The sequence below is a fragment of the Cryphonectria parasitica genome, assembly GCF_011745365.1.
Source record: "Cryphonectria parasitica EP155 unplaced genomic scaffold M406scaffold_3, whole genome shotgun sequence".
Taxonomy (NCBI): Eukaryota; Fungi; Ascomycota; class Sordariomycetes; order Diaporthales; family Cryphonectriaceae; genus Cryphonectria; species Cryphonectria parasitica.
In genome coordinates, this window is record NW_024468911.1 from 3877669 (window position 1) to 3900006 (window position 22338).

Sequence of the window (22338 nt, forward strand, 5' to 3'; positions counted from 1 at the left end):
GCAATGCATCACATCTACCTGCCCCGGAATTTCTTGTGGGCCATGCTGGTTTGCCCTCTCAATCACCCTTCGTCACACCATAAAAGTGAGCGCGGGATTCGAAGTAAGGCACACCACTCAATTCGTTGTTGCAAGATGTTAACAGCAAGGCACCGATCGCACTGAGTATCGTTGAATTTCATGTCATTGTGTACTCATGTATCATTTCATTGTTGTTTGGTTTTAGGTTTTTTTTTCTTGGTGTAAATCCGAAAAGGACAGTGATGACACGACATGTCAAGGATGCAGAGTGTCCGGGCTATGCAATGAACACCAATCCCTCTCCCACTTACATCCGTGTTTGCGTTGCTGATGCAGGGAATGGCTGGTATCTGGCTAGCTCATTGGCATGTGCAGTGTCCAAGCTGAATGATCTGGGCCGAATGCACAACAGGTTATACGGTGCTTGGCTGTGTGGAAACAAAGCGAAACAGGTAGCGAGGCGTTTCCATACCCGAAGAGCGTCTACTGCACATCGCGGACGAGCCTGGCACCGCTCCACACGTATAGATAGTTCCGCTGGTACCAGTTGACACTTGAGGCATGTGCAGTTAGCATGGGTCATGAGGAAGGAGTGAGTTGAGAGATGATTCTTACAAAGATTTCCGTCCGGCGATGCGCGGGTGCGTGGCCCACGATCCACCGAGGATGATGTTGTGTTTCTCGTCAAAGAAGTCGGCTGCGGTTGAATCGCATGTCAGCTAGGCTCTCTGGACAGAATAGGAGATATTGTTAGGATGACAACTCACCAGTGTAAGCAGGGTACAGTGCCATAGGCTTGAAGCCCTCCCACTTCCGCAAGGGTGAGCTCGTCCACTCCCACACACCACCCATCTCGCCTTGTCCACAGAGCCTGTTGCCATTGGCAGTGACAGGGACCGGGTGCCAGTGTTGGAATCCCACATTAGAGCCGTCAAGGTCGATGAAGAGGTCGATATTCCCTTCATCGACATCTCCATTTGCCGATCGTGATGGAGGTGTCTCTTCGACCCCGTTGTTGCTAAGGTGCCTGCAAAAGCAAAACATTAATTTTGACTATTCTTCCCCTCCGTTAAAGTTGATCAGACGCTGCTTACCCATTCACAGCAGGGACGGTCTTTCCCAGCTTCCTCTCAGCCTCTGCTCTCTTCAGAAAACAAACATACTCGTAGATGCTGCGAGCCTCCTTGAAGGTTGGGATTCGACCACCCATCCAGGCTGCACAACCCGCAAGCTCATCATAGGAAGCAGAGATTGGCCAGTCGAGAGCATACTTCAACGGTACTAGGCCGTAGACGGTCCGAATGGCCTTGTCTTCGATGAATGAGATCGGCAGCGACGTCGAGCCGTTAACTAGATCGTTAGCGCCATTCACGTGGGACGCGCCGTTGGGCACTTGTTGGCCAGGTTGAACTTCGATCCAGGTTGCCGGGATCTGTGTGGTGTTTGTGGCGTGGAGATATTGCGCATACTACTTGAATTAGTCTTCCGGGCCGGCAGAGAGAGAGAGGGCCTTGGTTACGGGCTAAAGTTGTCGAACCTACCTCCTCGTTGGTAATCGGCCTCCCTTTAGCCTGGAAGGCATGCACTTTTGCCTTCGTCTGCGGCTTCTCGTTGTCCCTAAAACATGTTAGTCCCGAGAAATATAGCTTGACAGCCGCCAGGTTTACCTACCAGCCAAAATGACAGTTGCTATCTGTCCCGTCCTCGGGGTCGTCCATTCCAATCGTAATATCCTGTGCTGGAATATCGAACCACTGATTATCGACCCTTGCATCTTTGGCGCTCTGAGCTATGCCCTCGAAGTCTGTCGGAGCCACATTGGGCGGGGGCAGGGTCTTCTCGCTCTGTACAAGCATGTAGAGCAGAGTCTCTAGATGCATGACCTCGTGCTCAAAACTGACCCATATGGCCCTCGAGGTGGATCGAGGTATGGCCTGCACTCCATGTTTATAATAACCCCGCAGGCGCTCACGAACTCGTTGCTGGTATTCCAAGATCTCCTCGACTGGTGGCCATTCGTCTGGGATGATAGAATGGGCATGACAATGTTCTGGGTTGTCCACGTCGGGATCGATGCCTCGCTCGAATATAGTGATATAGTGTCTAGGCTCTGTCGGTGTATCGTTGGTCGTCTTATTGAGCTGAATGTCCAGGAACGTCGGTGTGTGCCCAAGGTAGAAGATGCATGCGTTCCGGAGCTTAATGGGCTTGTCCAAGAGCTCTTCGCGCGAGATCATGCCCCTGGTTACCGTGTCCCATGCCGTCCACAGCCCGTCCCAGTCGTCCAGGGAGGGCAAGACGGACGCGGCGTAACTAGAAGGGTGCAGGCTGAAGGGCATTTTGGGTTTAGCCAGCATATGCAGGCCTGCAGACAGAGTTAATCAGATGAGATCACGTCACCAGCCCCTGGGCGAGAAAGGAAAAAAAGGGAGATATGCGGTGTTCTGAGAACGGACAACGGCCTTGACGTCGTTGATTAAGCCAAGCTATTCCGCTTAGCTCTTATAAGTAGCGCTGGGGGGTTAAGGCCCCCGCAGCCGAATGCGTCAAATGACAAGGGCGCCAGAAACAAGGATTACTTTCAACGGGGTTCCGAGAAGTAATAAGATAGATCACAAGGGCTGACTTGCATACAACAGGGCGTGGGAGGGAAGAGAACGAAAAGGAAATTCCACACGGTGGGGATTCGGGGAAATAAGTGAGACAAGTATAAAAAGTAGTGCGTGAACTTACCATATTCCTGCCCCAGCATCCACGAATCGACTTCTTCCAGACTGGCGGTGTTCCACAATTTGGTCGCAGCCAGCTGCGAGTACTTCAGGCTCTGTTCGACCTGAATGCGCTCTTGAGCTTTGATGGTTTCGCCGAGGACTACGACGTCTCTGACTGGTGCATAGAAAGCTTGGTGACGGCCTCCTTCATCATCGTAGACGTATTCCCCAATTACCTTCCAGTCCTCCATCTTGAACGCCTCTTCCTCGAGAATGTCGTTTGCATTGCGCAAGCCGTTGAGGATGAACCTATGACATTCTCTCAGCGGTGTTCTTGTTATTCCCGAGACAATGCAGAACATCTTCTTACGAATGAGTTACGCCCTCTTGGTCTGCCCACGTGCAGGGATATCAGTACTCGTAACGTGAAGACTGTCTGTGAAACTGACCATTATATGCGTGACTGTGAATAGTATTAGTTTTCTGGGATATAATGCATGAGAATGGATGTCGAGCCGTACAAGACTTTGGCTGGATCAAGGCATGAGTCCAAGCCAACCAGCATCGTGTCTCCAGGGCTGAGGACACTAGAAAACCCCCTCAAGAAATCCGCAGCCTCATGACGGTGAAAGTTGCCTATCATACATATATAAGTTTTTTTTCATTTCATTTCATGTGGTACGAGAGGGCAGGGTTCGCGCGCACCAATGCTCGAGCCGAGCGAAAGCACACATTTCTGCCGTCGCACGTTGGAGGGCTCCTTCAACCAGTCCCGGCCGTCATCGTATGTACCCCATAGGCCGTGGCTCCTTACATGCTTGTAAGCAGGCAGTTGAGCAAGAGTCCTTTCGAGCTCTTTCCGGTCCAAGTCCAGCGCATAGTAGTCGACATCCTTCCCCGCCTCTTCGAAGGCCTGGAGTAGTAGATTCACCTTGCGCAGGTTTCTGGGAAATCAAAGTCAGGAGGAAGTGTGTCAACTATTTAGCGACATGCAATTGTGTGTGTGAGAACCTACCCACTCCCGAGCTCGATCACCATGGCGCCATTGGGGATTTTCTCTGCGATTTTTGACGCCGAGGCCGTCAATACCTTGATCTCGTCATTGGTCAAGTAATATTCTTCCAAATACGTGATCTGGCATAAAGTCAGTGCCAGGTAAGATGCTAGGGCTGCACTCAGGGCTCATTATTACTTGTTCGAAAATCTGCAGCCCTCGCTCGTTATAGAGCAGGAGGGTTGGCAGCTTCCTCGGGCCATCTTTCGGCTTGAGAAGGGTATGAATCTCGTCCTTGAGATTCGTCTCGACAGCTGCGGATCGAATATCAAGAATATCCATGAATGGTTCCTGTGCGCCTGGCAATCCTTCGGCCTTGGTGGTCTTGGTGAAGGTGGATATGCCAGTTGGCGTAGTAGCCGAATGTGTTGCTACAGTCATGATTGAAATGGTAGGAGGAGGAGGAGGAATAGTACTAATATGGCACAAAGAATGCCCGGCACTGGACAGCTAGTTAAAACCATAGGATATGAGGATGAGGCAGTGGACAGATGGGAATGGAATATGGCGCTCTGAATCAATATGTATGAGAGACCTCTTCGTGTGACAGGATGTTGACGACAACAAGGAGTCCGTCGTTATTTGTGAACAACACCTTTGGGAACCAAATAGGTAATCCGTACAGGAGTTGATGCGATTAGTTGAGCCCCCCCCGGGGGGGGGGGGGGCAAAACCACGCGGGATGTAAAAACAAAGGCTGAAGGAACCCATTCCTTGGCGATACAGTAGGAAGCAGCAAATCAGCCCAGCTACGTAGTAGAGGCATAGTCATCCCACCGCTGTACCATGGTCTAGGAATTTTGACCATACTGATGTAGCAGGGTTAACCGTTGTGCCGGACCCTCTCCCCTCCAAGGATCGGATGGTTCGTTCCATCGTGCATAGCGTGAGAGCGATTCCAGACATGCCGAGGTGGTTCGAGGGAAGAGGCATTAAGAGAGAGGCCCGCGGGTACACAGTACGACGAACGGGGGAAGACGACCGCCTGGAGGGGTACCCGGCTGGTAGTTCCTATGACATGGTCGCAAGAATTGGGGAAATGCCGTCAGCAAAAAGATGTTTGCTGGATATCGTTTTGTAATGAATTGGATAGGACGATGTCAAATCCACGGTGGGTGAGGTTGGATTAGCCAGTGAGAAGGCCAACAGCCCCACGCTTAGTCCATCAAAACCCACGCCGCTAGGGACAAGCTAGCGTCAGTGGCTTCCCTTGTGCCTTCCCCCCCATGGCCCCTTTCTCAAGGAAACCTCGACACCCCTGATTATAGTGCCTAGTGTTGGCCGTGCTGCCCCTCCCGTTTGCCGCTGGACCGGCTTGGGGGGGGGGGGGGGGTTCTAAGGCCTTGGCCTTTTTCCTCTTCTTTCTTTCTTTCTCTCCGGCATGCCCTGGTCTTTCGGTGCAAAAAGTAACACCATCACCACCTCATAGTCGTCATCGTGCATGCTCTGCAGCAGGTTCTGTGTGGACACCTGCTCGGACCAGAATACCATCTGAGATGCAGACAGACGAGTCAAGCAACCATCATCATGCCTGCCCTGTGTGCTTGCTCTTCTATAGACTGCACAGTACAGTCAGTCTCTTACTTGCCCTCGGCTTCCGGGTCCGGGAAGCTCCACGAAACGGATCGAATCGAGATACCCACAACATAGTCCCACGAACACCTCACGTCCACACAGTCTAGCTGTCAGACTGCGACGCAGCCTTGCAGTTGTTGGTGCCTTGTATGCCTTCCAGCTTCCCACTTTGGCAGCTCGCTCCCCCCCGTTTCCCTTTTCAAGTGCAGTGCAGCCTCGAGGGCTGTCTGCCTCGCAGCCAGCCCCGGCGGATCCCATGGTGTACCCACATCTGATTTCTATGCCTGCGTGGTGCTCTTTTCGGCGAATATGCCCCTTCCTGGATCCTACCTTTGAAGACGGATTGGAGTACAAAAACAGTATTGAGACCGGTTCTGGCCAGGAGATGAGGAAGATGACTACATTTATACTCGCTGTTTAGCTGATCCTCTAAAGGACACTTGAATGCTTCCCACCGTCTGCTGTCCGCGCTCTCTATCTATTTCCGCAATTCTGCATCTGGTAATATTCTAGAAATTCCACCACTGAAAGCTTATTCCAAGGCCTCCCGTGCCTCCTTGACTCAGGCTACTGAATCGACGAGTCTAATTGGGGACACAAGCGTCCGACTGGCTGTTCGTCGGGCGATCCATCGACCTCAGCTGCTGCCACGAGGCTTCTGACGGGACAGGGTGTGGGTGTGTGTGTGTGTGTGAGTGTGTGTGTGTGTGTTTGTCCCGGTCACGTCGATGGGGGTTCAGGGCGCAGCTGGGGGCGGCAGAGATCTCCTTCCTCATCCTGCCACCTTTTGCTGCTCGTTGCAACGGTAGCACGCCTCACCAGCTCGAGATGCTGCAGGAGCCGTTCCATATACCGCGAGGAACTACGCAGTACTATGTATATCCGCTACACCGTCGCCTTGATGCACATCATCTGCGGGGAACCTGGGCACCACCTCTTCCGGTTTGTGTGGGTCCTTCACATTCCTCTTCTTTCCCTCTCTGGCCTGCGGATCTACGAGCGACGCACGCAGCGATCAGGTGTCAGCGACAGATATTCCGTACCAAACTCCTGCGCATTGAAAAAAGAGGGAAAGACTCGGTGGTACGATCATAATCTCGCGCTCATCCCAGCAAACCCGACGGCTCCGAAAGGATCGCCGTCGGGAGGGACGGCATTTCCTAGACTGACACAAAACCTCAGCCCACGGGGCCCGAAATGGCCTCAACTTGCAATGCGACAGTATGTCGTGAACTCAAGCCACTGTCAGCATGGCTGGTTTAATAGCAGAGCCTGCCGACGCGAAATGCTCGGAGCCAGGACTCGCACCGCCCCACCGCCACGGCCCGGCGGCTTGACCCCCCCGGGGGGGGGCACGTCAAGTATTACCTGCTGCCATAATTATATTATATGTATTGTATTTTATGGATAATTTACAGACTGGAAGGGAATCAATCGATGGGGCCCAGGTTGACCACCGAGATCTGATGCTCTACAAATTCTGCTGTCGCAGGCCACCTGGCAGTATATAATTCCATCCTGGTGAAGTAAGGTGAGCCATGCACACATTGTACTTAGATTGGTATTCATGCGGCCGAAGCCATGCATGTAAATTAGCCTGATTAAAGGCTGGGCCTGCGTGAGTCACATGATAGCGCGTATTGCACGTGTGAGCTGGCTTGTAAGCTCGTCCAATGGTAAAGCAGTATTATTCAACCCTTGGACATCAGTGGCGTCGAACATCCAAGACTTGGGTCAAACAAATGCTTATCATCGGAAAGGGCGCGCCCTTTGCTGGGCGGAACCCCTCAGTGCCGCTCATACCCCAAACAACAACGCGTCAACCCCCCCCCCCCTTTGTTGTCGTTCCCACGATTGCGCTGTCCTTATCACGAACGCGCTCAGAGGTTGGTGGTCAGAATCAACCCGTTCCATACATCAAGTCTTCTTTAAAATACTATTTGAGCATCAAGACTGGACTGTACTATTTCGAATTTCAAACAAGTCAACACAGTCACCAATCGCACCATCAACATCGCCTCTCTCGAATTGAACGTAATCATGGCAGAGGAGACAGCTTTGAAGACTTACCGTGGCAACTGCCACTGTGCTGCTTTCGTCTACGGTAGAGAACCACTCCTCCCTTCCCTCCCTCTGCTTGTAGCTGCCTGGTCTCCTGTTCCATTTACCCCATCGTTTCGGCACTGCTGTGGTTTAGCTAACCGAGAATAATGCGAACCAAGAGGTCGAACTCCCTGAGATCAAGGGCTACACCGAGTGCAACTGCAGCATCTGCCACAAGAAGGGCTACGCGTGGCTGGGGCCCATGGAGGAGGGCCTCCTGCGCTTCGTCAAGGGCTCTAAGGACGAGCTGGCCGTCTACACCTTTGGCAGTGGCAGCTTGTCTCACAGGGTTGGTAGTTGAACCTCCTCCTTCCTCCTCCTCCTCCACCACCACCACCTAGAGCCATCTATTCCTCCTTCGAAAAGTGGATCTTCCAACCGCTAATAATCTCGCGGCATGGTGTGTTTTAGTTCTGTGCTCACTGCGGGACGGCAGTGCTGGGTGATCATGCCAAGATGAAGCCGGGTCTGCTTCTAAATGTGAGTAGTTGAGAGAGGGGGTGGGAAGGCGTGTGATGTCTGCCGACAGTGGTAAGGGCGGAACCAGTGAGTATATCTCAGTTGCTGAGACGGCCACAGGCTCGTACCATCCAGGACCTGGATATCTGGTCCCTCAACGTCAGCACGTAAGCCTATCCCTATCCACACTCGTATACGTACACAACAAAGCCCACAACGTAAATCCCTCTTCATCCTGCCTGATCTTGGAAGGCTGACGAAACCCATGCTCTAGCTTCGACGGCAAGGCCCTGCCACCCCCGCGGGAGCCGCCCGTCTACAGCGGCCCAGAGCCGACCGCAACGGTGGAGAACGGGAAGATCTGTATGTGCCAGCCAAGTCGCTCCGTGGGGGACAGAGTTACAAGTGCCGCCCTCCTCGTCACGAGTTGCATCTGCTGAACCCTCTCGGGCATTGTGAAGATCACGGCAGCTGCCACTGCGGAGCCGTGAAGGTAGCCCTGAAGCTAAAGCCGCTGGAGACGTACGACCTCTCCAATGACGATGAACAGATTGTCGACTGCAATTGCAGCATCTGCACACGGGTAAGACATAAGAGAGAGCAGCACAGGGCCCTCCCACTTTTTTCTTTCTTTTTCTCTCTTTTCCCGGTCTTCTTTGCAGGGAACTCCCTCAGGTGGGGACTGTACGTCAACACATTGACTGACTGATGATCTTGACGAGTCAGGGTGCCTACATCTGGATCTACCCCCACAAAGACCAGAGCGTCGTGCAAGGCCGAGAGCACCTCTCGTATCGCATCTTCGGGTACGGCATCGAGCGCAAGGCCTTCTGCAAGCACTGCGGGGTGCACATCTGTAATGAGCCGTCCGAGCTAACAGGTAAGAATGAGCTTTGGGGCAGAGCCCAGCCGTGAATTTTCCTTTTTACTTTAAACACGGGACGGGGAAAGGCTTGACCTGACCACATTTTTTTTATGACAGATGAGGAATATGAACGCTTGGACGACTATGGCAAGGAAGAACGTAGCCGGGTGATCAACAACAGGAACTTCACCCTGAGAATCTTGGATGACTTTGACTGCAGCACTTTGAAAACCCAGAGGCTTGATGGGTGGAACGACATGCCAGGTGCTTACGTCAACCCTTGATCAAGTTCTCAAGACTTGTCAGTCATCACTGAACATTTGAAGTAGTGGGAGCACACAGGTGCAAGAACACACGAAAACGACGTGTTCATTGGTCAAGTTCTGGTATCATCTTTATGCTCAACAATTGTTTTCTCATCCTTGAACGCCAAATTTCCCAATTTAAACGACTTGTACGCCACCCTTAGGTCATGCTTGTCATACGTGACCATATCATGTAGCTGTACCGCTCTCAGCATTGTGTATACTGGTGACCTAGTCGGAGCACGACTTACTTGTCAGCATCTTAGTGGTGGGGAAAAAGGCGAGTTCGCAGCCAAACACCTAGGGTACAGCCTCAGGCCAGTTGTCTCGTGGCCAATGCCAGCCGTGCGCCCGCTCAAGAGGCGTATATACTCAAGACAAAGTCAAGTATTGATGCTGGTGTCTTGGTGCCCTGCTCTGTGATGAAGGCTTTCACCAGTTCAGGAGGCTGCGTAGGCATTAGTCAGTGCATGACGACGGTACAGTTGTGCTAGCCGAACTTACCGTGTAATCTGCCTGCCATTGGTTTTCAGTCGACTTGGAGTCCGTAGTGGCTGCTGTATCATCCTCATTGCCCTTCTTGAAATCGAGGACCTTCTGCTTGACGCCGAGCCGCGTTACATCGATCTGGTCCAGTGGCAGCACCATGGCAAACTTGTGCGTCTCGGTCACGACGTAGAAGTCCACCTTCAGATCCTTGGCGAGCATGGCTAGCTGGTATGTGCCCATCCTCGACAGGACGCCACCGCGCTGGCACACAGCCTCGGCACCGACGAACACCCGGTCGACCCTGGCCAGTCTCATGGCGTGCGCCATGGATGCGACATCGACCGTTGACACCGGCACGCCCCTCTCGCGCAGGGCCTTCACCGCAGGCTCGCTGTCTGGGCTGCCATCCATGACGTAGATGACCCTGAAGTCCGGACTGCCGTGGAGCTCGGACCTCCTCTCGGCGGCGCGCAGCAACAACTGCTTGACACACCTGCTCCCACCGCTCGTGAGGACTGTGCTGCCTGGTGTGACGTACCGCGCGCCCACGTCGGCGATAGCGGCGCGGGCGGCCTTGGCCTGAGCCGCAAAGCCGCGGCTGTTGCGCACCAGATACTGGCGCATGTCCTCGAAGCTCAACTTGGTGGAGCTGGCGATGCGCGTGGGGCCGGCGCCGCCCGACCCGTCGTCCCTGGTCTCCTGCCTAAGAGAACTCAGGAGCGTCCGGGTGAAAAGCTCTGCGCCGGCCGTCGGGGGAATTGGGTTCGGCACCGAGGCCTTGAGGTGGGCGATCTGCGCATTCACGATTTCGACTGTTTCGAAGACCGTGGAGGTGGTCAGGTGGCTGAGGAGTTCGATGAGGGCCTCGATGGCCGCGACGGGCATGGAGAGCTCGATGTCCTCGGCGAGAAGGCGGTTATAGGTCGCTACGAGGCTGTATATGGGTCAGTGGAGGTGAGTCTCCTGCATAGGCGCCATCGTGGGTGAGGAGGAGGACGACGACGACGAGGGGACCACTCACTCGAATACAGAGCCATCTTTTGTCTTGACAACTGTGTCTGGCTTGGCCCGAAGCGGGAGTTTCGAGGACGTCCCTGGTCCCAGCTGGTCCGTTGTCATCTTGTAATATGGCGTTGCTGCTCTGGGCGTCTTTTCCTGGCTGTGGAAGCTATTGGAATTGGTGTTCCGTTGCAAGCGAGCCGTTTGAGAGAGGAGCCTTTCAACTTTGGGTCGATGTTTAGATAGGATGAGTCAAGGGCCTAAAGTTCCGCCGCCTTCCTTTTACGGATTCTAGCTAGCACCGAAGCTTAGAACCCCACGTCCGTTCTTTTGTACTGCCTGCGTCATTGGCGGGGCAGATCGTACAACTTCAGGGCCTAGGGTCACCAAAGGTTGTCGCAATGGATGGCCAGAAACAACCAAGCTTCTCCTGTGCGAACGCATGCGATTGGCTCATCCTCAGAAGGCAATCATACATGAGAGAGAGAATATCGAATGAGTCCTTTGATCTGATATGGGTATGAATCAGGCCGGGCAATGGCAACACAAAGATGCATGGTCTACATGGTAGATTATAGGTAAGTCCACTTTCGAACGCTCACGGAAGAATCATACAACACTCACAGGCAACTGGATAATCGAGACCATCTAATTTAAAAAGAAATCCTCTATCGTTTTCAACCAAGTCTCTGCATTTCCGATATTCTCCTCCTCTTCTTTGGAAAAATTGAAGGGCAGCAAGGACGTCGGCAGTTACTTAGACATGCTATGTAGTACGTACCCGCATTAAAGCTGCTGTAAGCCAGGGGTGGCTGAGCGGGGGTTAGCTGACTTCTGCTCTTTCTCAACTCAAAGAAAGCTTCTCCTGAAAATCACAACACAAACAAAACAAACTGACCACAACTCCTTGACCATTATCGACGAAACCGCTGGCTGGCCACTGTAGAACTTTCCACTACTCCAGCCAGTCCACCCCTCCAGTCTCTCAAGATGGAATCCTTTGACCCGGCCACAGGCGAGAAGCTGCCCCAGGACGCCATCCAGCGCATTCTCTTCATCTCCATGAACGTGCACGTCTACAACATCCCCCCACTGACGTCGACAAAGGGCCACATGGCCGCCCACTGGACCGATGACCCCAAGCGCCACATCTCCACCTGCCGGCTGCGTGTCATCGAGACCGCCGTCCCGCAGCCTGGCGCCCAGGGGGCCGACGACAAGGTCAAGACGGACATCGTGCTTGAGGACCTCTCCACGGCTCAGCTCTTCGCCGCCGCCCCCTATACCGCGCTTGCCGCCGTCGAGCCCACTCTCGACAGTAGCCGTTTCTTTGCTGTGCGCGTGCAGGACCCCAGCGGCCGGAAGGCGACCCTGGGTATCGGCTTCGAGGAGAGGAGCGAGGCCTTCGACTTTGGCGTTGCGCTGCAGGACGCGCAGAAAGCACTGGGTCTGGACGGGGGCGCCGCTGTTGCTGCTGAGAAGGCCCAGGCCAAGAAGCGGGAGGCCGAGGAGAAGAGGGACCTGAGCCTCAAGGAGGGGGAGACCATCACGGTGAACCTGGGCGGCAAGTTTGGGAGGAGGAGACCGCAGCAGGAACAAAAGAAGCCTGCGGATGAGGGCGCCAGCCTGTCGTCGTTCTCGCTCCCGCCACCGCCGTCTGGGAACCGGAACTCGTTGATCGCACCCCCACCGAGCGCGAGTGCTCAGGCGGGCGTATCACAGGGCAAGACCGCTGAGGACCTGGGGTTTGACGACGGCGAGAATGGCGAATTCGCCTAATTGCAGATGCTCATTTCATTTCATGCATGGCTATGGCGCCCGGAGTTCTATTCGATGTTTATTTATCGACTTCAAAAGAAAAAAGAAGAAAAACAAAAATAACATGGCCGATTATCCGGAAGAAGAAAGAGAAATCCAGCGCTCAGCTAGGAAAACCAGACATATGCTCCGACGAAACACATATTCATCAATGTTTGAACGACCTAACGGCTTGACACCTATGCTTTTGTGCATCTTTCATTCCTCTTCGGGCTTTTGATCCTTCCAAATGGTCTGTAATCCCGGCATGCTCATCCTTTTGTCCTTCGGCTCCGGCGAGAAGGCATCTGCAAGCGACCACCTCCGACCGTGGTACGCCTTCCGCTGTGGCAGCGCAGTGAAATCAACTGACTTGGTCACCTTGTGCTTTGGTCCGCTATCCCCAGTGACTGTTGCCATGGAGGATGTCCTGCGAGACGGTGCCGCAAACGCTCCCTCAGGAATATACGGAGGCTGGAAGTTGACGCCGAGATAGAAGGACGGGTCATTCGGTACGAAGGAATTTGCCACGGGGTACTGTGCTCCTAACCAGTACGGCGAAGCCAGAGGGCTAGGAGCGATGGGCGCCGGGTGGTAGAGACCAGGAGGCAGAGGAGTGAGAGGCGACACGGGGTCGGCAGGCAACACCGGGGGCAGCGTCATCGGCGCCCAGGGCGAATATGGGCTCCAAGCTACCGAGTACGGCGCCAACACCGCTGCGGACTGGGGCTGATAAAACCCGCCTCGGCTCAGGTCCTGGTTATGCAGATCGTTCAGGCGCAGCAGGATCAGCTGCTCCTGCTTGTGGGACTCGGCGATGTTGCCCCGCAGCACCTTGGCCTCCCTGCGCATGTTTTTTGCCTGACCCTTGCTGTGCGCCGAGGTGAGCCGGATCTCGAGGTTGTAGAGGGCGTGGGTGAGTCTCTCTCCGCGTGCGTGCTGCCGCTGGAGGTTCTCCAGGAGGTAGGAGCGTTCGTAGCTCGACGAGCTCAGGGCTGGCGGTGGGCTGAACATGGGACTTTGAATGTTGTAGTACGGCACCGGCTGAATGGTCAAGGCCGGGGAGGACAGAGAGATGTTCTTTTTTGCTGGCGATCCGCTGGCGATAGAGAGGTTGTTTAGCTGTTTTTCCATGTCGATGATGGGAGCGTCGGATGCGCTGGAGTCCTCCTTTGGATCCTCCATGATCGTCGGGCTTACTGGGCTCTTTGCCGCCATGGCAGCGAGAAAGTTGAAGAGGAGAGCAGAGTTGCAACTGGGAAGCAAAGAGTGGGCACGCCGTCACGCTGTCGAAGACCACAAGAGACGGGCGGGTGGCTCGTACGGCAAGCAACATAGATTTCCTCACTCCATATCCCGCCCAGAAATGCCAACACAAAGACACTGGATGCATGCAGTTTAGTGTCAGCCGGTTCAAGCACCAGCTGAAGTTCTGAAGGGACATCGTGGACCCAAACAAAGAGATCGAGTAGTATGTTGCCGCCATCGAATGAATAGAGGAGACAAGGGATGGTGAATGAAAACGATGCCGTGCTTCTGAAGAAGGTCACCTAGCCAGCCCCCTTACAATCACATAAAAATCGTCAATGATGCAAAGTTGCAAAGTATGTTTCGGTAGATCTCCGTTGTGTGTGTGTGTATTTAGGATTAAATATTGAAGCCATCGTGACCTGGTGGATCGCAGAACCGCCACAGGCCAGCACTTTCAGCTGCCTTTCTCACAGAGCTGATTTCTTCTTTGCTCACGGCACGGTTTATTTCAGCGTATCGTACGCCTTCCTTGCCATTCCCCTCTGCGTCTCCCGCTGGCGTTTCTTTGTTCGCCCCGGTCTTTCGCCGGGGCTTGCCCACGTGCGCATCAGGATGATATTGTTCTGCAAACAGTAGTCAGCACTGTGCCATACTTCCAAAATCGAGCTATACAGTGTATATGTACGCATGTACTTACCCATAATATTAACAAAGCAATCTCTCGAGACCTCGTCTGCCAGGAACCTCATGATGCGTTCACCCTCGGCATCCAGCCCTGGCATGACGAGGTGCCGCACCAACAAGCCCTTCTTGGCGATGCCGTCGGGCGTGAAGCACAAGTCCCCAACCTGAGCGTGCATGGCCTTAATGCTCTCCCTCGCGGTGGCGGCATAGTCATCCGCCTTGAGCAGCCTCTTGGACGTGGCCGGCTCCCACACCTTGAAGTCCGGCAGGTAGATGTCGACCAGCCCATCCAGGAGCTCCAGCGACGCGAGCGAGTCGTAGGCCGACGTGTTGTAGATGATGGGCAGGGTCAAGCCGCGGTCCCGGGCGTCCAGGATGGCCAGGGCGACCTGGGGCACGACGTGCTCGGGCGTGATAAGGTTGATGTTGTGGACGTGGCCGACCTGCTGCAGCTTCAGGAACCAGTCGGCGAGCTCGTCAGGCCGCAGGTTGAAGCCGTTCTTCTGGTGACTTATGTCGTGGTTCTGGCAGAAGGAACAACGCAGGTTGCACATGGAGAAGAAGACGCTGCCTGAGCCGTTGTGTCCTTGTACGCAGGGCTCTATGATCCTGTCAGCTTGTGTTTGGAAAGAAATATTGTTCGACAGGTCACGCACCTTCGCCAAAGTGAGGGGCAATAACATTGACCACGACATCCGAGCCGATCAGACACATGCCCGTCTTCTCATACCTGTTGACTCCACACAGCCGCGGACACAGGTTGCAGTTCCGAAGGTGAGCGTAGGCCTTCGAGCGCTTCTTTGCCTCGTCGATAGAGGACAACATCATATACTGTTTAGTTACCAGAGTCAGCTCAAGGGGTCTCAGCTCATAAAAGAAGACACTAAAAATTGAAAAATTTTTGTAAGGGGTACCGTACCCGAGGCATGTAGTCGTCCAGCAAGAATGGTGGTGCGAGGTGAAGAGCTCTTTGCGAGGCCGGCATGCGTTGGGAGCCGGGCGAGACGGCGCACGCGGCTCCACTGCGAAGAAGAGCGCTGATCGCGGTTCTCTTCATGATGGGAATGTATTACATGACGGGTAAATCGGGCTGAGCGGACGTGGTGGTAAATGAGAGATTGTTTGCTTGAACAGTGTGGTTGCCGAAGGTGGCGAATGTTCCAAGTTCGTCCGCGCCTAAGCACTCAGTTCAATCAAGAGATAGGCAGATGCGGGGTTGTTCGTCACCTGAATAGTCCTCACGAGAACAGAAGACAACAAAACAATGAGGCTGTATAAAGTGTTAACACAGATGCCCTTCACCAAAAAAGAAAGTCATAGAAACTAATTGCCTAGACTCATATTGGGGCATTGGACGGCTTATCTGTTCTAGTGTTGGTTGCACTTTCCCCCTTAAGTCGTCGAGCCCGTCCACCGGGATCGGCCCAACTCAACCAGGTAAAGGATGTCTCACAACACACACACGTGCTCTAGGGCCGAGGGGCGACTTGCGCGAAGAGTGCGACTGCAAATCAAATGAAATCTCTTCTCAATGTATCCAGGTCTATCTACATCAGAAGTCTAGTTGTATATACCATGGGTATCTAGAGTCGTCCAGGATGAAGACCAAGATCTGCCGGAGAAAACGAAAAAAGGACAAAAGAAGGTAATCAAACTCGCTCAGTCGTCCAGGTCTCCCAACTCGACGATATCTTCATCTTCATCCTTTAGCTCAGGGTCCAAGATCCCTTCTGTCTGAGGAACGTCCTCGTATGCCCCCAATCCGTCCGGGCCTGGAGGGGTGGCGTCTGCCTCGTCACCAGAGCGCTTGCTGCCCTCGTCTTTGCTGCCGATGATGACATTGCCAGCGACCAGGAGAGCCGCACCAGCCCACCATAGCGGAGGGAGGGACTCAGAAAAGATGATGAGACCAAGCATAGCCGTGATCATAAAGTTGGAGGATGTGTTGATGATCGAGACCTGCGTGGTGGAGTTGCCCTTCGCGAGGGCTTGCGTGAACAGAGTCCACATCACCCCGTTGAAAACCAGGTTCAACCCAAAGAAGATCTGATTGACCGAGTATCAGTAACAAGATATGCAAAAGAAGAGGACGGGAAGAATGGTGATTGCTCACAGCGCGGACGATGTATTCGATGATATTCTCCACAGCATCAAGGTGGAAGATTCTCGCAACACCTTGCGCGAAACTCGTGGTCAACTCGGTGGTTGTGCTGTCGTACAGTCAGTAAAAGATCGCGCCTCTCTTGAGAGTTTTTTCATTTGATTTTCTTCTCAGACTAGCCGTCCGGTCGTTCAGAATGCCTCTATAGACGAGCCGGCCTCGTTGCGATACACAGGTTCAATCGTGCCCAGGGATGAGAATGTACTCACAGCTTTGCAAACACACCATTAAACGCAGCGCACGCCCCGCTGGCAATCGCCAACACGATCCACTGGTTCTGCCGGGCCCAACCCATTTCGTCGTGCGTGCTGCTGTCGTGGGCGATGTCCTTGGCTTCTTCTTCTTCTTCTTGTCTTGACGCGGCGTCTCTGGACAGCAGAGGTCGCCGCTCGTCTGTCAACAACTGGGCCTCTGGATCCATCGTGCCGGGGGATGACAACTCCTTTTCGTCGGTAACATGCAGTGCAGCTGACGCAGGCGCAGGGGGGTTGGAAGAAAAGGTGGGCTCGGCAGCAGCCACCGGGCGGCGGCGGTGGCGGATCATGTTGAGCGAACGGGACGAGACACTGAGTAATGCGATCCGAACAGCCTAGGAGGAATTAGTAAATGGCGTCTTGGTATCCTTGCACAAGAATGGCACTTGTGAGTTTCGAGGTGCTTTCTTCCCTTTGGGATGCTTGGTCGTACTTTGGTGCTTTGGCTGGGTTGATGGTTTGAAGCATCCCAGTTGTTTCGCAACGGCTGGGGGACAAATAATGCAGTAAAGCATGGTCCCTGTGGCGGACCTGTCTCACATGGCACACTAAGTACTTAAGTACCGAATATGATAAAAAAAGTGCCTACCCGGTCTTATTCTCAGCAGCAACAGCAACAGCAACAGCAACAACAAAGATTCAGCATCTATACTTCACGAATGGATATCTTGTAATTCTGGCGTATGAACGAACTCCTGTGTTTAGTTTGAGAAAAACGCAGCAGAGATAGAGGAAGGACAAGAGGAGTAAAGATTCCTTTCGTGTCTCCTTGCGGAGCCCAGAACTGGACTCCTCCTTTAGGAGAGGGATGCTTCACCATCCGTCACCCTACTTCCATGTTTACGTCACACTTGACTACGTCCACTGCGTAGAAGACAAGATGACTCGGAGGAAAGGCTAGAAAAGGGCTTTGAAGAACGTGCCCATGCCATAAAGACGGCCTTTCACGCATTCTTCCACAGCATAGTCGCCGTGTCGCAAAGCTTGAAAATGGCAATGTATTGCTTTGTCTCGACCACCAACAGATGCATTTCCAGCCGCAAAATAGGTGAGAGACCCCTCTATGATTAGGGCGAAATGGATCCTTTGTAGTTGATAGAACCTGAAAACTGCATCCTGGAACGCCTTGACCGGAACTCCCAAACCCCATCCAAACGCCAGATATAATTTGCTGCTTCGCGGACCTGTCGTGTCCTTCCTCCGTTTACTGGCCCTCGCCGGGACGCTTCGCATTGCAGCTGACGATTTTGACCTTGTCCGCGACGACTGCCTGGCCGCCGTTCTCCATCTTGAAAGAGACGTTCTTGATGAGGAAGGTCCACACCTCGTCGCAGAAGCGGTAGGTATCCAAGGAGCCCTGTTGCGTGGTACGCGTGTGAGGTCGCCACATTGTTAGCATTCTGCAAGTTCGAGATCTGACGCAGTCCCCTCTCCTGTCTGTTCGTGACAGCCCAGATGCTCTTCTCCTCCTCCATTTCTCTCTCTCTTTGTCTCTCTCTCCACCTCGCCCACCGCAAATAGACCGAGCGACGTATATGTAGAGTAGGCAGCTCTCCTCACCTTGAAAGTCAACCGGGCCTTGACCTTTTCCTGCAGAACATCCGCGATCGCTCGGTCGAAGTTGGCGAGAATCTTCATCGCCAACTGGGGGTCGATGCGGTGGTCCGTGATCAGGTCATCGAGGGTATCGGTCAGAGTAGAGCCGATGCTATTCCAGCGCAGAGAGCACAAGTCACGTCAGCCAATCCTGCCTGCCGGTAGGGAGAAGAGAGAAAAAGGAAGCAGAGGAGACGGTGGTGCGGGCGCGATGTACCTGCTACGGCGATACAGCTCGTAGTAGTTCTGAGCACCGCCGGAAGCCATCTTGTCTCGAGGATCGCTGGCCGTAGATACCAAACGTATGGTGCTGTTACGGGATTTGGTTTCTTGTTGTTGTTGAAGAAGAGGAAAGAGGAAGATCGGCTTAAGGAGGACCGGAGACAAAGGAGGCCTGGCCGCCTGGTTGCCGGGGGCTGACTCAGCTTTCCACTCCGAATCGCAGGAGCCGGGAGGGTCCACTCTAGGCCGCTCCTATACACACGTGATTGGCTCCGGTTTTAGATCAGAGGTCCAGCAAGGAGCTTCCTGCTGTACCCAAAGTTACAGTGCTGTGCTTTGCTGATGACGACCTCGCCTTAGCTTCCGGTCGTTGTCCTTCATCGCAACAACTCAAACCGAGGAATACCTCCCCGCCTTTTTTTCCTTTTCTCTTTCTCACCTTTTCCCGACTAGCTCTCCAGATCTTGCCCAGGATGAGCACCTTATACTCTCTCGGAGGCCTGACCGGCGTGCTCGGTGTGATAGGAGCTTGTACGTCCGCCCAGCTTTCAAGGGTTACCAACAAAGTCGAGGGTGGAAGTGTCGTTGCTGACTGCTGCGTCCAGATATGCTCTTCACCGGTTCTGGCGAGGCCTTCAACGTACGTCGAATCGACTCGCGGCATTCGTTCCCTCTTCCGAATACAGCAAGCACGATCACCTAACAAGCTATGGTAATAGGTCGGCGCGTTCCTTGAATCTATCTCGCCCGCAGGATATGGCGGCATAGGCATCGGCCTCTGCATCGGCCTGTCAGTTGTGGGAGCAGCATGGTACGCAGACCAACTCTGCAGGATATACCCAGACACACATATACACAGAGTCCGCTGACAACAAGCAAAGGGGCATCTTCATAACCGGCTCCTCGATCGTCGGCGGTGGCGTCCGTGCCCCGCGCATCCGCACGAAGAACCTCATCTCCATCATCTTCTGCGAGGTCGTCGCCATCTACGGCGTCATCATGTCCATCGTCTTCTCCGCCAAACTCGCCGGCGTCCAGGGCGCCGAACTCTACGACGCCAAGACCTACTACACGGGGTTTGCGCTGTTCTGGGCTGGCCTGACGGTGGGCATGTGCAATCTGATCTGCGGTGTCGCGGTCGGTATCAATGGCAGTGGTGCCGCGCTGGCAGATGCTGCGGACCCTACGCTGTATGTAGTGCTCTTCGGCCCTGAGAAGATTATCCTGAGGATGATTGGTGGTGCATGCTGACAGTGTAATCTGCAGATTCGTCAAGATCCTGGTCATTGAGATTTTCAGCTCTGTCCTCGGTCTGTTTGGCCTGATCGTGGGCTTGCTCGTCTCCAGCAAGGCGACCGAATTCGGTGAGGCGTAGAGGAGGTGGAGCAACAGATGCCAGCGAGGTGTGAATTGTAACAAGTTCAATATCGGGATTCAAGAAGGTTGTGGCCTGCCGGGGAGGTGTTGCTTGGTCAGAAAATCATCGTCACATTTCAAGGCGTTTGGGGGATAGCATAAGAGAAGGGAAGCCGTCAAATTTTCAGGTGTACACTACTACTACTATCTTACAAACCATCGAAGGGAATTCATCACATACCAGCTCTCAGCGTTGCTGTCTCCAGACCAAAAATAGACTCGATCAAAGGCGAAAGCCAGATCAACAAGCTGTGCCCAGCGTGATTATTTCCTATGTTCCCCCCCCCCCCCCACCTTCTCTTTATCCCCCCTCCTCTTCTTTGCTCCCCTTCCCTTCCCCTTGCGTCCGATCATCTCGCGTTCTCTTCCGGGACATAGCAGAAGAATGAGCATTCAATGTCGTAGAAGTGTCGACGAGGGAGACAGAATTTAGGTCAACAACGGCGCCGCCACAGACGAGGCGAACTGTCCAGACGTTGTAGAGAAGACGTGCTTCAACTTCTCACTGCTCACCGTAACTCGACCAAGCGGACGACCATGACTCCCTCAGCGCGACCTTCATTTTTCTCAGATGCCTTAGTAAAGTCCTTAAGCTGCGCCTTAAAATTACCACAGGCTTAGACTCGTAACCAGCCCCTTGCCATTCATCTTGCTGGTTTGGGGGGTTTTTTTCCTTCTTTTTTTTTTTTTGTTGAATTACAACATCCGTGATTCGGCGATGAGGCGTCGAGGTCCTTAGAGTGCGCGCTTAGCCTGGCCAGTCTCCACAGTCGAGTCCTGAGCAGACTGGTGCTACTTGCGAACACGCTTGGGGGCAGGAATTTGTTCAAGATTCCCATACATGGCGCTGGCATCGCGCTTGTTCGGTCCAGCAGGCTTTGGAGGAAGCATCCGGGGCTTTTGCTTGTGCTGGTTGAGGTGAGCCGTCTGAATCTCCAGAGACTCCTCAGACATGGAAGTGCCGAGAGCGGATTGCGTTCCAGAGGCAGTACGAGGCTGAGAGTCAACCATAGATAGACGTCCGAAGGGGATGGAATGCAGAGTAGCATCTTGCCGGATGCCAGGAGTCGACTGAGCAACGCCGTCTAGCTGACTTCCATCGGAGGACAGAGATTGGGTCTTGTTGAATGACTTCTTGCTAGAGGTAAATGCAGATTTGGCTTGGCGAGGAGGTTGAGTTCTAGTAGGTACTGCCTTGCTCTTCTTCCATTCAGGCTCGGTCTGGGCCGGCTGATCCTGAAAGTTTGACGGGAACCGATTTATGAACTTTGGGCTCCGACTCTTTGGATATCCCACCGACTCGCGTTGGATGCCCATCAAGTGGGAGTCCTCTCCGTCAATATCCTCCCCATCGGCATTCTCATGTCCTGGCAAGCCCAAGTTCTCTTTGAGCGCGTTAATTTTAGCAGCCTGAAATCCTAGGGCCGCCTATGAGCAGGGAGTCCCGAATGTATATCTTACCTATCAACGCAGCTGGCTCCAGGTCGGCCACCGGAATCGATACCGAGGCTGCGCCCGCCACTTCCTGCATCCCGCGCTGTTCATTTTGCATCTCAGCCAGGACTTGTCTGGCATTCTCTTGGACCCGTCGCATTGCATCGGAGAAATACGAGAAGGGCATGCCTCTGTCCTTGAAGCCGGTACTGTGCAGGCCATTTGTCAGCTCCCAGCCTGTGGCTTTTGAGGGAGAGAACCTCCTTGGGGCGGGAGGTTTAAAGGAGAACTTACTCGAAAAGCGCAAGGAGGTTTTCGCCACGCTCGAGTGCACGGCTCAAGGTTTGTGTATCTGCAGTTGTGAAGCCGCCTGCACAATCGAGTGCGATGAGAATCTGCTCTATAGGCATTGGGCCCTCGACGCCTTCCATCTTGCCCAGGACTCGGAAGGGTTGCATTCTCCGGAGCTCAGCCCAGGACAAACTTATGATGGACTGCTGTTTGAAGAGAACCGAGGCTCCTTGGTTCAGCTGTTCACTCTCGTACTGATCTGCGATGCCGAGACAGCAGGGAATAGTGGCGCAAATAGCCTTGACTATAAAGTATGGGGCCGTGTCTTCGGAATCAAATATGCCCGGCGCATATTCGAGGGTCTGATCAAAGCCTTGGTCTCTCTCGCTTGACATCGGATGTATCTATAGCACAAGGTTGTGAGGATGCATGCAGAAAAAATATCGAACGCGGATGACTGACCTTGAACGCGTTTACGCACGCAGGACAGAATCCTGTCAAGCCCAAGAACTGCACGGGGTTTGGGGGCTCATCTTCATCGAGACCAGGCCATTCGAGTGATCTCTCGAAGATGGTGGGCGTGCAGAGACGGAGAAAACCAAATCGTCCCCCGTGCCAAATAGACCTGGAGCACTGCTCGTAGCACTCGAT

General features: G+C 53.7%; 9 protein-coding genes across 9 annotated transcripts; 3 read left to right on the forward strand and 6 right to left on the reverse strand.

Annotated features, from left to right (window-relative positions):
* Positions 1-190: 190 nt before the first annotated feature.
* On the reverse strand, positions 191-4068 carry M406DRAFT_288979 (uncharacterized protein; the record flags this gene model as incomplete). The annotated part of the gene is made up of 13 exons (XM_040918830.1): positions 191-574; positions 637-718; positions 789-1048; positions 1116-1489; positions 1563-1638; positions 1693-2386; positions 2755-3041; positions 3103-3124; positions 3182-3195; positions 3254-3368; positions 3438-3676; positions 3748-3866; positions 3925-4068. 13 exons carry the CDS (start codon positions 4066-4068, stop codon positions 505-507), a joined length of 2496 nt encoding a protein of 831 aa, XP_040778734.1. The 3' UTR covers positions 191-504.
* Positions 4069-7276: 3208 nt separating this feature from the next.
* Positions 7277-9072, forward strand: M406DRAFT_345618 (uncharacterized protein; the record flags this gene model as incomplete). Its single annotated transcript, XM_040922108.1, has 8 exons — positions 7277-7465; positions 7584-7753; positions 7876-7944; positions 8044-8090; positions 8198-8286; positions 8385-8506; positions 8650-8803; positions 8906-9072. Exons 1-8 carry the CDS (start codon positions 7402-7404, stop codon positions 9070-9072), a joined length of 882 nt encoding a protein of 293 aa, XP_040778735.1. The 5' UTR covers positions 7277-7401.
* A 376-nt stretch (positions 9073-9448) lies between these two features.
* M406DRAFT_328833 (nagb/rpia/CoA transferase-like protein) lies at positions 9449-10701 on the reverse strand (the record flags this gene model as incomplete). The annotated part of the gene is made up of 3 exons (XM_040920365.1): positions 9449-9541; positions 9598-10516; positions 10604-10701. 3 exons carry the CDS (start codon positions 10699-10701, stop codon positions 9449-9451), a joined length of 1110 nt encoding a protein of 369 aa, XP_040778736.1.
* Positions 10702-11196: 495 nt separating this feature from the next.
* M406DRAFT_345619 (DUF1681-domain-containing protein) lies at positions 11197-12534 on the forward strand. The gene is made up of 2 exons (XM_040922109.1): positions 11197-11354; positions 11437-12534. The coding sequence occupies exon 2, from the start codon at positions 11572-11574 to the stop codon at positions 12358-12360; it is 789 nt and encodes a 262-aa protein (XP_040778737.1). The 5' UTR covers positions 11197-11354; positions 11437-11571; the 3' UTR covers positions 12361-12534.
* A 63-nt stretch (positions 12535-12597) lies between these two features.
* On the reverse strand, positions 12598-13596 carry M406DRAFT_69893 (uncharacterized protein; the record flags this gene model as incomplete). The annotated part of the gene is made up of 1 exon (XM_040925297.1): positions 12598-13596. One exon carries the CDS (start codon positions 13594-13596, stop codon positions 12598-12600), a length of 999 nt encoding a protein of 332 aa, XP_040778738.1.
* Positions 13597-14025: 429 nt separating this feature from the next.
* On the reverse strand, positions 14026-15298 carry M406DRAFT_254992 (uncharacterized protein; the record flags this gene model as incomplete). Its single annotated transcript, XM_040917003.1, has 4 exons — positions 14026-14252; positions 14327-14914; positions 14970-15144; positions 15233-15298. 4 exons carry the CDS (start codon positions 15296-15298, stop codon positions 14026-14028), a joined length of 1056 nt encoding a protein of 351 aa, XP_040778739.1.
* Positions 15299-15819: 521 nt separating this feature from the next.
* Positions 15820-16349, reverse strand: M406DRAFT_355708 (uncharacterized protein). Its single transcript, XM_040923231.1, has one exon. It carries the CDS (start codon positions 16321-16323, stop codon positions 15973-15975), a length of 351 nt encoding a protein of 116 aa, XP_040778740.1. The 5' UTR covers positions 16324-16349; the 3' UTR covers positions 15820-15972.
* Positions 16350-17711: 1362 nt separating this feature from the next.
* M406DRAFT_355711 (transcription initiation factor IIA, gamma subunit) lies at positions 17712-18648 on the reverse strand. Its single transcript, XM_040923232.1, has 3 exons — positions 18542-18648; positions 18289-18436; positions 17712-18085 (listed from the first exon to the last, which is right to left on the reverse strand). The coding sequence occupies exons 1-3, from the start codon at positions 18589-18591 to the stop codon at positions 17933-17935; spliced, it is 351 nt and encodes a 116-aa protein (XP_040778741.1). The 5' UTR covers positions 18592-18648; the 3' UTR covers positions 17712-17932.
* A 371-nt stretch (positions 18649-19019) lies between these two features.
* On the forward strand, positions 19020-20144 carry M406DRAFT_350735 (uncharacterized protein; the record flags this gene model as incomplete). The annotated part of the gene is made up of 5 exons (XM_040922571.1): positions 19020-19077; positions 19152-19186; positions 19266-19357; positions 19428-19736; positions 19813-20144. The coding sequence occupies 5 exons, from the start codon at positions 19020-19022 to the stop codon at positions 19919-19921; spliced, it is 603 nt and encodes a 200-aa protein (XP_040778742.1). The 3' UTR covers positions 19922-20144.
* Between the last annotated feature and the right edge of the window lie 2194 nt (positions 20145-22338).